The 12616-nt window shown below is 49.5% G+C and overlaps 1 protein-coding gene across 4 annotated transcripts in view; it reads left to right on the forward strand.

The window, feature by feature from the left end:
- The first annotated feature begins 40 nt into the window (after window positions 1–40).
- CLPTM1 (CLPTM1 regulator of GABA type A receptor forward trafficking) overlaps window positions 41–12616 on the forward strand; it is a 32429-nt gene continuing 19853 nt past the window's right edge. For 3 of the 4 annotated variants that reach the window (XM_081031100.1, XM_081031099.1, XM_081031101.1), the window contains exons 1-2: window positions 60–150; window positions 5570–5682. In XM_081031100.1, the coding sequence (XP_080887226.1) occupies window positions 79–150; window positions 5570–5682 (185 nt within the window). In that variant the 5' untranslated portion in view covers window positions 60–78. Of the gene's footprint in view, window positions 151–5569; window positions 5683–12616 lie in introns of all 4 variants that reach the window. The other variant, XM_081031102.1, reaches the window with a different exon arrangement.

A 12616-nucleotide genomic window follows, 5' to 3' on the forward strand; every position in this document is an offset into this window, starting at 1 on the left:
GAAATCTCGCGCGATCGCGCTGGCGCCGTCGGGGACGGGGCGGGGCTGGCGGCGGGGGCGGGGACCCGGAGCGGGAAGATGGCGGCGGCGCAGGAGGCGGACGGGGCCGGCAGCGCCGTGGTGGCGGCCGGGGGAGGCAGCTCCGGTCAGGTACGGAGGCCGAGGAGGGCCTCAGGGGTTCTTCCCCACCTGGGGGTCCTCCCACGGGGCGTGTCCTGTCCTCCTCCACGGGTTCCCGTGCATTCGGGGCTCCTTGCCCAGAGGGACCTTGAATGCCGGGCCCAGGCGGGGCCGGGCGGCCCGGGAGGTCAGACAGTGCGGGAAGCGGGGCTCTGTGGCGCGCTGGGTCCCGCGCACGGTCGCGCGGGGCGGCCACCAGGCTCGTCGCTCCGGCCGGAGACAGGGGTGCGGAGGAACGCAGGTTTGCACCCAGGAACCCTGGGTGCTTGTCTCCGTGATTCCAGACTCCAAGACCGTTCCTAGCGTGGTCTGGCGTTCAGGGTCGCCCTCGCAGTGACCCACGTGTGGACAGTGACGGATTAATTGGGAGTTTTGTAGCTGTGGGGGAAGTCAGGTAATCAGGTGAGGGCATAGGCTGTGGAGGCTGACAGACCCATTTTACAGACAGGCATCCAAGGAACAGTGAGAATCAGGCGCTTGCAAAAGGTCGTCCGGGTTGGGTAGGGGGATGCATTCCGTGTAGCAGTTAATCAGACATTGCTGACCCAGGGTAGTCGGGACTGGGATGGCTGTGCTTTATCATAAACTAATCCTGTGGGGCAGTTAGTTTCGGGGCTGATGACTTCTGACCCATTGCCAGCTCAACTAAACTGAGGCTGCAGAACAGCCACCCTTTAGGCATTTAGGGAATCGATGGAGTGACAGCAAGGTGCTGTCGACCCACCCACTGGGATGTCAGTGACAAATGGGAGGCAGCACAAGGGAGAGGCGCACAGGGGTTGGGAGGGGAGAGGGAAGCTGACTTTCTCTGTGACCTTGTGCTAATTCCTTTCTGTCTTTAGGCCTTTTTTCGTGGTAGATGGGGAGATTGGTCAGGAGGGCAGCCATGTGATGGGCCACAAAGATGGCTAACAGACGTGTGGCTGCCATCAGTTGTGTAGGAGAGACTGACACGTAAAGAATTATATCCTGGATGACTAGGGTGGTGACAAAAGTCTGTGCCAGGGACTGAGGGAGCCAAGAGGAGGGGCAAATAATATCACCTGGGAGGACACCAGGATGAGATTTGTGTGATAGAGCCCAACATGCCTGGTTCAGTATCTTTAACCAGGGCCTGGCCCCGGGGGTGGCCTCAGGAAATGTTTTTGCTGTTTAGCATTCAAAAGAGGACTCAGTCCCTGTCTTCAGGGGCTTTCCTGGCTTGCGGAAAGAAGGTCTTTCCCCCTGTGAGTTTCTGTTGATTACTGAGACTAGGACTCAGGTTGCCTGGTTGCCCTAAGCTTCCAGAGACTGCCCCTCCAATCTTCTCTTGTCCCACTTTTGCTTAAAACTTTTCAAGACTTATTCCTTTGCCTTCAGGATATAGTACAAATTCTTGAGCAGATCAAGGTCTGGCATGAGCTGACTTCTTCAGACTACACTAGGATTTCTCAGCCTCAGCACTATTGACATTTTGGGTTAAATAATTCTTCACTGTAAGGGGCCAGCCTGTGCATTTTAGGATGTTTAGCATCCTGACCTCTGCACACTAGTTAGTAACATACACACCCCTTCCCAGTTGTGACAACCCAAAATGTCTTCAGATATTCCTAAATGTCCCCTGGGATTAGCAGCTCTGAGCTCTTTTATTTCCAGGGGTGTGCCTTGATGTCTCTTCCCTGGTAGCTTCTGCGTACGTTTCTCCCTTCTTTACTTGGCGGATCCTTATAGTTCTGCACATCTCAGATGTTTCCTTCCCTAGGAAGCCCTCCGTGAGCCTCTCAGACTGGGTCAGGACTCTCACAGCTCCCTGGGCTACCTGTCCCAAGCTCTGTCCACTCTGGGTTGGTGCTGTCCATCTGTCTCCTCCTCTGGACTGGGAGCCCCTGGAGAGCAGAATCGGGACGGTCTGGGACACCACTGTGTCCCCAGCACTGCCCAGCTGAGGACCAGGCACAGAGCAGGTGCTCAGTGTTTGTGGAACAAATGGATCTTGAGATGACAGGTCAGGCTGGGCTAAGGTGGAATTCCCATGATGGATCCCGCCTCTCAGTGACGACATGCTGGAAAGGCTGTCTTCACGCTCTTAGCGCTGGCCCAGCCTCATGGTCTCAGCTGCTTCCTGGGCCCCTTAGTGGGTATTCCTGGGGGTTCTGTGTGAGATTGGACGTGCAGGTCCAAGAACAGTGTGTCTTAGTCATTGTTGCGTCCACAGCCATCGCCACTCTCCCCTGGCCTGTGGGGTCTAGACAGGCCTCTGCAGTCTCATGCTCCAGCTGGCCTGCCCCTCCTTCACCTGGGGGCTCAGGCACAGGGACCACAGCTCTGCCACTCATTCCTTCGGCTAATGTGTATTGAGCCCCCACTGCCAGCTAGACCTCATGCTAATGCTGGGGATATAACTGAATAAAACAGGTGCGCATGTTCTATTTGAGGGCTTCAGGGTAGAAGAACAGACAGGGGCTAAGATGGACGGTGAATAAGACAAGTAAGAAAATATATAGCGGGTCAGATGGCAGTAAGTGCCATGGACAGAAATAAAGCTGGGGGCGGAGTGCATAGGAAGAGAGGGTGGGTAGGAGAGCTGCAATTTGAACCGGATAGTCTGGGAAGGCCTCTTTGAGGAAGTTACATTTGAACAAAGACTTAAAGGAAGTGAGGGAGGTATGCAGGCAGATGCATGGCGGGAAAGCCTTTCAGGTACAGGGAACAGCCAGTGCAAAGGCCCTGAGGTGGGAGGTACCTAGTATGAGGAAGGGACAGCGAGGCGGCTGTTATGGCTGCAGCCAGTGAGTGAGGGGAGAGGGGTGAGAGGAGAGAGGCAGGGAAAGGGCCAGATCCGGCCAGGCCTTGAGGGCCATGGTTAGTAATTTGCCTTCCCTCCGAAGGAAATGGGAGCAATGGGAGAGTTACTCTTTCATTGAGGTATGATTTAAATACTGGAACGGTCACCTGTCGTCAGCGTCGAGTTCAGTGGCTTTTAGTCCCTTTATGCAGTGGTGCGGTACCCGCGTCGCCACAGTGCGGTCTGAGAAGACTTCCCTGCCCTCCGAACATTCCCTTCTTTTGCAGTCACTCTGCCCCAGCCGTGTTCCTCTTATTGCTGAGTCGTATTCCGTTGTACAGGTACCTCCCAGTTTGTTCATTCACCGAAAGCCAGTGGCGTTGTTTCTGGCTATTATGAATAATGCTACTATGAACGTTTGCATAAAACCTTCCATGTGGACGTATGTTCTCATTTTTCTTGGGAAGAGACACAGGCGTAAGATGGCTGGTTTGTAGGGCAGTAACTTTTCAAGCATCGGCCATATTTCCAAGCGGCAGCTCCATTTTTCCCCACCAGCAGTGTACGACCATTCCAGTTTCTCTACACCCTTGCCAACACGTGTGACTGTCCATCGGTTTGATAATGGCCATCCTAGTGAAGTGACATCTCATTGCGGTTTCCATTTGCATTTCTGTGGGAGGGTTTCCAGCCAATGTGTCCACCATTTTGGGTAAAAGAACAGACCTGGGAGGCAGCCAGATGTGGTTTCAGGTTTATATACCCTGGCCTGGCCTCCAGCTTCCATTTATTGACCCAGAATCAGCTCAGACTTGCTGGAAACCCTTACTTGTCATTCCGCCCCCACCCCCAGTGCTCCCAGGAGCCAGGCCAGCCCTGAATGAGGGGACCCTGTGCCTGTTTAATCTCGCCCGCCCCCCTGGCCAACCCCTTCCCTGAACCTTTCCCTCTCGCCAGCACACCCTTCACCCTAATGTCAAAGACAGCCCCTCATGGTTGCCTCTCTGACCTCCCTAGTCCAAAATGGGGCCCTGTCCCCACCTCTGTTGTTGTCACCTGTCCCTGCTTGTTTTATCCAGAGCACTTTTTCTGTTTACCATTTTTAATTATCCTGTTTACTGTTCTGCAGGTGTGTTTCCCTCTAGATCCTGAGCTCTGGGAGGGCAAGGCCCAGAACTGTGTCGCCACCACCGGTCCCACCGCCTAGCACAGGGCCTGGCACATAGTAGGTGCTCAGGAAATATTTTTTTCAACACATGAAGGAAATCTTTTCTAAACGAAACATACTACGGTAGTGTTTTCACCGCCTGGCCCTTGGGTCAGAGAGGGGAAGTGATGTGACCGAGATCTCATAGCCGGGACCAGGCCCACAGCCTAGGTCTGTCGGACCCCTGAGTCCTCACCTTTTAACTCTGTGCTGTCCCACACTATTGGCTGGTGAAGGGGACAGGAGGTGACAAATGACACATTCAACAAATGCTGGCCTTAGCTCCCTGGCAGCCTCATCTGGCTGGGATGGGGGGCGGGATGGGGGCTCTGCCCTGCTTCCTGCGGCTTTCAAGGCCGGCAGAAGAGGACATTGTAGAGTGGTGGGCTTGGGGCTGTGGCAGAGAAGGCCTCGGCAGTGGAGGCCTGGAGAGGGTAGATTGGGGTTGCCGGGGTACTCGGGACAAACCCGTCAGGGAGCATGTGTTGATTCCACAGGTGTTCATTGAGCCCCTACTCTGTGCTGGCCCTGGGCTGGGTGATACTCCCACCTGACAGTAACCACGACAGTCCTGGTCCTACCTCTTAAAGACCGAGGAAGGAGGGGACAGCTGGGAGGAAGGAAGAGGGCACGATCGGGGTCAACAGGTGCCACGAGACGGGCGGGAATAATTTCCCCACCTCGGGCCCTTCCAAACTTGACATCATGAAATTCTGTTTCCGAGCTTCTATTTCTGAGTGCAGATTCTCTTGGGAAACCCAGGCCTACTCACCTCCCTGTCATCTCGCTGCCATCGGCCTTCCTGAGTGATGCAGACGAGTGGCTTAATCTCTCTGAGCCTCCATTTGCTTGGCTGCCACACAGAGACGTTCATAGTTTGGGCTCACAGGGCAATGTGTGCTGTGTTCGTTACACACACCTTCGTGTGGCTCACAGGGCATGGTTCACGCTCTGGTTGTGTTTTTCTGCGTCTGTCTCGCCTACTGGTTCAGGAGCTCCTGCCTCAGAGCCTGCCTCAGAGGAGGCTTCAGGAACTGTTCACACGGGGAAGGACCTTTCAGATCAACCCAAGCCTTGCAGAATCTGGCACCTCCCATGTGACCCCTTCTGCATGGTCCCCCATAGTCACCTGCTTGTATCCTGGGCTCTGGCCCCATGGAGCAATGGACAGTCCCATGGAGAGGCCTCAGAGTCAGCCTGTGTTTCTCACCTTTGTTTCTGCACCTGCTGCTTCCCTCATCACCTTCAGTGCACTGGCCACTGGTGATATTGTAGGTTTCAGGTCTAACGTCCTCTCGCTGATCACCCCTCCCCCCCCCAGGCTGGACTAGGCCAGCTCTGTGCTCATCCCTGTGCTGGGCTGGTGCCTAATACACACCTGGTGCCTCAGCTCACATCCTGGCCTCTGTTCCTTACAGGTGACCAGCAATGGCAGCATCGGGAGGGACCTGCCGGCAGAGACCCAGCCCCAGAACCCACCACCCCAGCCAGCGCCCAACGCCTGGCAGATCATCAAAGGCGTGCTGTTCAGGTGAGCAGGTGTGGCTTTGGTTTTGTGCACTGAAAACAGTTCAAATAAGAAAAGCATAAAGAAGAAAGGGGAAAATCATTGATGACCGTCGTTACTGTATTGGTGGAGTGGTGGAGAGCCCTGTGTGTGTGTGTGTGTGTGTGTGTGTGTGTCTGTGTATGATAGAGGGTTTTTGTTTTTGTTTTTTTTTAAAGTTTATTGGGGTGACAATGGTTAGTAAAGTTACATAGGTTTCAGGTGTACAATTCTGGAGTACATCATCTATACATCACGGTGTGTGTTCACCACCCAGAGTCAGTTCTCCTTCCATCACCATATATTTGTTTGTTTGTTTGTTTTTTCAATGTCATAAAATATATCACATTATTAATATTCTAAGGCTGCTATAACAAACAGCACAGACTGGGTGGCTTAAACAGCACAAATTCATTATCTCACAATTCTGGAGGCTAGAAGTCCTGGATGAAGGTGTTGGCATATCTAGTTTCTTCTGAGGTCTCTCTCCTTGGCTTGTAGACGACCATCTTCCTGTGTCTTCACCTGGTCTTCCCTCTGCGGGGGTCTGTGTCGTAATCTCCTCTTACAAGGACACCAGTCCTATTGGATTAGGACCCACCCTAATAACCTCACTTTACCTTAATCGCCTCTTTAAAGGTCCTGTCTCCAAATACAGACACTGAGGTACTGAGCGTTAAGACTTCAACATGAATTTTGGGGGGACACAATTCATTCACAACATATACATTGCGTAAAATTGACCATTTTAACTTTTTTTTAAATTGGGGAATATTGGGGAACAGTTTTTCTGGGACCCATCAGTTCTAAGTCAAGTCATTGTTTTTCAGTCTAGTTGTGGAGGGCGCAGCTCAGTGGCCCATGTGGGACTCGAACCAGCAACCCTGTTGTTCAGAGCTCGAGTTGTAACCAACTGAGCCACCTGGACGCCCCTTAACTATTTTTAAGTGTAACATTCAGCAGCATTAAGTACATTCACGTTGTTGCGCAATCATCATCACCATCCAGCTCCACCCCTTTTTCCTCTTCCCAAACTGAAACTGTCCCCATGAAACATTAACTTCTCGTTCTCCCCTACCCCCAGCCCCTGACACCCACCATTCTACTTTTTGTTTCTATGAATTTGACTGCTCTGGGTACCTCATTTAAGCGGCGTCATACTGTGTGCCCTTTTGTGACTGGCTGGTGGTGATCCTTTTACATGTGGACTCATACGGTCATCTTTCCTGTGCAGTGGGAACACAGGGCCTGCCTTGTCTCTAAGCCCAGCCTCTGGCTGAGGCCCCCTTGGTGGGGGGTTGTGGGGATATACCTGGGGCTGGGTTCTGTCCCTGCCTGCCTACACCTGACAGTCCCTTCTCTGCTCTGAGCTATTGTTTACCTGTCTGCAAAATGGGCATTTCTTTTTCTTTCCGGAGAGGTGTTTTCATAAAATGGTCAAGAGACCAGGCCATGTAGTCATGACCGTCTACAAGCCAAGGAGAGAGACCTCAGAAGAAACTAGATAACAAATTATAGGACATAATTGTTTAAAACAGTCATCCCCTTGGCTAGAACGTTCCCACACGGCCCTGGCCAGGTGCAAGGGAGCCTGGGGAGTGTGGTCTTTATTTTGGGAAACCGAGCACCATGCTGAAAAGCAGAGGTTCTATTCCTGAGGAAGAACGGGACAGTGCTTTTGGGGGGGCAACGACTCATCTCTTCCGTGCTATCTTTTTAGCTTTTTCGCCCTAAACTTTTAAATAATACATGCTTATTGTACAAAATAAAATAATTCAAACAATACAGAAGAGTATAAAGAAGAAAACAAAGAAGTATAACGTATTGGTGGTCATCCTATAAACATATCTGTAATTGGCCTTAAATGAAATTATGTCAGGATGGCCGCAGACAGTTGTTCAAAATAGAGAAAACTTGAGAGCAGCCTGCTTGTCTCAAACGGAAACAGCTACTGAAATTTAGAGGACAGGTAGCATCAGATTGTGTCTCAGAGCACAAGCCCGCGCTGCCATCTCAGCCCCCTCGACCTCCGAGCTGCGTGCCCTGGGCAGGTGACTGCTCCTCTCATGCCTGATGTTCCACCTCAGAGAGGAATCCTGACAGGTAGCTCGCAGGTCATTAGAAGGATTCCATGAGAATCGTGTCAACTGGGGGTACAGGAACTGGCACACGCTCAAAGTTGCTTTACAGATTGCTCTTATTCAGTGTTTAAAAAAAAAATCTTAGAAAATATAAAGAGAAACAGCTCAAAAATAACCCACAATCCTCGATGCAGTCACCGATCACATTCTAGTGGGGGACAGCCCGCCTGCCTGGTGTCCTCCGGGAGTGTCACCGGATGCTGAGAAGCTGTACAGAAGGGAAATGCTGCATCTTCAGCCCGGACACTCGTACATCATTCCTGACATGGACCCCAAGCTTCTTCAACTATGGAGCCCCTGCCCCTTCTCCCCATTCCTCTCCTCCCCCCATGTCCAGTAGAGACTTAGAATTTTCTTATGTTATCAGTTTCTTTTTTCATGCTTCAAGCAGCTATGAATAAAGATTGTTTTTACCTTTCCCTTTATTTTTACATAAGAGGCAGCCTGTTTTTTCATTAGCGATATATCTTAGAAATCTTTTCCACATCAGTACATAAAGGAACTTCCTTCAGATACGCGTTTTTAATATAGCCACGGTGTAGGCTGATTTCCTGCTCGTTCCTTGGCACCAGGTGGCACCAAACATCAGAGCAGAGTCTCATCTGGAGTTCTTAAAATGGAATTCAGAGTTTGTTTTCAGGGGTCTGTGAGCTCCCTGAAGCAGATTGCACTAAAACGGCCTTTCCTGGGGAGAGAGTCTGTGGTTCTCACCCACATCCTCAGGTTACACCAGTGGTTACCTGGAGAGGGGGGTAGGGTGGGAACTGGGCAGATCAATGGATGGGGTTGGGGGAAAAGTGTTCTTATATGTCTTTTCATATATTTAAATTTTTCTGAACCCCTGAAAGTAATACCTATTTGAGATAGGAGAGGGTTTCAAGTCTCTTTGATTTGCTTACTCTGGAAAGTTGAAAAGCGTTAGGTGAGGGCCAGTCCCCTGTAGGCCTGGTGTCCTCAGACCAGGCTTCCTGGCCTGGGATACACAGACTGAGGGCAGTGTCTACGAGGCCTTTCAGAGGGTCTCCAAAGTTGTGGGAATATGGGTACACACATGTTCTTCAAGGGGTTGGAGATATGGAATCCTAGAAAGGTCTGGTCCAGTCGGCCTCGTTTTACACAAAGGAACCTGGAAGTCCAGAGGGGTTGGACCCCCTCAGGCCACACACTAAGCCTGGGCAGAGGTGCCTTTGGACGTCCCTGCTCCCAAACTCTCCCTTTGTGTCTTCACTCAAATGGGAGCCTCTCTTGGAGGTGGAGGGGTCCTCAGACCTTCCCCAGCCCTGTGCTTCGGGGACTTCTTGGGGAGGCAGTGCAAGGCTCAGCTGGGCCATGGCCCCTGGGCCCCAGACTCCAGGGTTCCCTGGCCTTTACGGGCAGAGACAAGTCCCTGTGCCTGATCTTGCCCTTCAGCATGGTTTGGGGCTCAGCAGGGAGGCACCCCACCCTCACTAGAATTCCTAGTGTTTTTCTGTCCTTGTATGTCTTTTTCCGATTATAAAAATAACAAACAGTAACTAACACTTCTACTTACTGAGTATGTATCAGACTCCATTGTAGCTGACACACATCATTGCATATATATCTATATCTCAATGCATTTAATGCTTGTAGACAATCCTACACAAGCTAGGTAGTGTTATCCCCATTTAACTGTGGAGGAAATAGAGGCCTAGAGAGGTTAAGAGTCTTGCCTGAGGTCACACAGTCAGTAAGTGGCAGAGCTGGGCTTCAGATCCAGGTATTGCAGCTGCGGGGTGGGCATTTAACCTCTTTGCTATATAGGTTTTTACACTGTAATTAAGTACTTGTTCATTTAATAATTGCACAGCTGCTGTATCTGAGAGACCTGAACTAATATAATACAATAGAAGTTTATTTCTCTCTCATGTACCAGTCTGGACCTAGGCAGACAGGGATTCTGCAGTCTTCTGCAACCCAGACTCCTTCCTGCTTTTTGTTCCACTGCTGCTAGGTTTTGCCCCTAATACTCATGGCCTAACTAGGCTGCTGAAGATCCAGCCATCACATCCACATTCTAGGAAGGAAGAGGAAGTCAAGGAGAGATATTCTTCCTCTTTAAAGACACTTCCCAAAAGCCCAACATAACACGTTGTTTTTCATTGTATTGACCAGAACTTTACCTTGTGTCCACACCCAGGTGTAAACAAGACTGGAATTGTCTTTATTCTAGGTGGTCAAGAAGTCCACCTAAAATTTAGGAGTTTTCTTTTTGAGGGAGAAGAGAAAGATGGATATTTGGAAACAACTATCCTCTGTTAATAGTTTTTTTGTCTTGGGGCTTTTATTTTGTTCATTAAAAAAATGCAAAAAGAACAGCGTAAAGAAATAGTAAAAATCACCTAAAGATAACTGTCATTCATCATTACAGTATTGGTGACACTCCTTTTACATATTGATTCACGTGCATGCTGTTTTTATTATGCAGAATTTTTTAAGGCAGTATTATGTTTTGAAGCTTTTTGTTCATTTTGTTTTTGTTTCCCTCTGCCTTCCCCTGCTCACCTAACACAAAGGAATCTATTTTAAATCTTGATGTGTATCATTTCATATCTTTCTCTGCTTTTATGTCAATGGAAAGGTGCATTCACGGCGAGGTGGGTGTTTTTTACCTTTTGTTGTGGTTAAATATACATGACGTAAAATGTACAATTTTAACCTTTTTAAAAAAAATTTTTTTTTATTGGGGAATATTGGGGAACAGTGTGTTTCTCCAGGGCCCATCAGCTGCACGTCGTTGTCCTTCAATCTAGTTGTGGAGGGCGCAGCTCAGCTCCAAGTCCAGTCACCATTTTCAATCTTAGTTGCAGGGGGCGCAGCCCAGCATCCCATGTGGGAACTGAACCGGCAACCTTGTTGTTGAGAGCTCGCGCTCTAACCAACTGAGCCATCTGGCCGCCCTCATTGTAACCATTTTTAAGTGTACAGTTCCATTGTTGTGCTATCATCACGTGACACCATCCATCTCAGAACTTTTTCATCTTCCCCATTAAACACTAACTCCCATTTCTCCATCTCCCCAGCCCGGGTTTGTTGTTTTTAAATAGTTTATTACACAGAAGTAGACTCATTCTGTGCTCCTTCTTTCATCTTGCCTTTTTCTTTTAACAGTGTATCCTGAAAATACCTGTAAGACTGTGTAATGTTAGGTTGATTCAATTTTGTGAATTGAGAAAATGACTCTACAGTATTTATTTTAGCTAAGATGAAGTCATATTGTTTTGCTTTGTGTTTTTCCTGTCATATTATTCTGAGTATGGTACTTCTGAAGCTCTCTCAATACAAATTTTGAGGATTTTATAACAAATTCGGGAACTTCAGAGTTCAGTGGTTCTGAGTTTCGATTTTGTGTTTGCTTTCCCCTGGTTCTCATTCCTAGTGTCTTGTTTCCTCGTGCACCTGGTTTATCTTTGGCTGGGTGTTGATCATTATACTTGAAAAATTATTTATAGAAATCATTTCCGGCCCAGGATGAACATATTTTCCTCCAGAGAGGACTTGCTTTGCTTCCACTGGCTGCCTGAGGCATTATCGGTCCAGGGTCTCCTTGCACCAGGTTCCAGGCTCCGGCCATGCCTACCATGTGTGCGACTCCTGGGGAGATGGGCCATACCTGCTTCCCCTCGTCCTGGGTACGGAGCCCTGTGGGCTCTTAGCTCCTCGCAGGGTTGGTCTCTGGTTACCTTGTGTGGGCCCTGGGCTAGCATTTCTATCACTTATCGAAATACCTAGCAAATATCCTCAGTTTCCACAAAAAGAAGCTTCTGGTGCCCCTATACTTCTTGGGATTCGAATCTTCCCTTCAATTTTTGTCTGGTAAAGCTTCAGTCATCCATCTTCCATGCTTTTTTTTTTTTTTTTTAAATATTTTACTGGGGAAGAGGAACAGGACTTTATTGGGAAACTGTGTACTTCCAGGATTTTTTCCAAGTCAAGTTGTTGTCCTTTCAGTCATAGTTATGGAGGGCGCCGTTCAGCTCCAGGTCCAGTTGCCATGGCTAGTTGCAGGGGGCGCAGCCCACCAGCCCTTGCGGGAGTCGAACCGGCAACCTTGTGGTTGAGAGCCCACTGGTCCATGTGGGAATTGAACCGACAGCCTTCGGCGTTAGGAGCATGGAGCTCCAACCGCCCGAGCCACCGGGCCGGCCCCTTCTGTGCTTTTAAGAATATACATTTACATAGATTCATATGTAAACGATTAAAAACATACGAAAGAGAACATACCTGAGCAGTATGTATTCTTGCTATATGAAGGTATATAATTATGTGTACAAAACTAATACTGATATTCTAAATGTGTTCATTTTTATCAAACTTTTCCAAGTTGTTTCCAAGAGGAGAGTTGGTATCAATAACCTAGCCCGTTGCTACTAAAAATTGGGACAATCTGTTACTTACTGTCTGCTTCTTCCATTTTCAGTTGAAGTTCTGAAATGTTGCTCTCTGTAAGGTTCTGTGCTTCTAAAACGCTGGGATTCCAGATTCTTAGGATTGTCTCACTTTGCGATTCCAGGGGACTGAGACATTAAGTTTCCTATGTGTGAGGTTTTGAGGGTCCAAGCCCCTACAGCCCTCAGTCCTGGAAGACTCAGCCTGGGGGGGTCTGTGCGGAGACCAAGGCAGTGCCACACCCCCCACACAGCGGACAGTGGCATCTGGGGTCTCTCTCCAGACAAGGCCTTGTTGAGGACCCTCCCTATTTGGTCACCAGCCCTGGGTCAGGCCCTAGCAGGTGCTGAGCCAGAAGGAGGTCAGGTCGG

The sequence above is a fragment of the Rhinolophus hipposideros genome (genome assembly GCF_964194185.1).
Source record: "Rhinolophus hipposideros genome assembly, chromosome: 21".
Taxonomy (NCBI): domain Eukaryota; kingdom Metazoa; phylum Chordata; class Mammalia; order Chiroptera; family Rhinolophidae; genus Rhinolophus; species Rhinolophus hipposideros.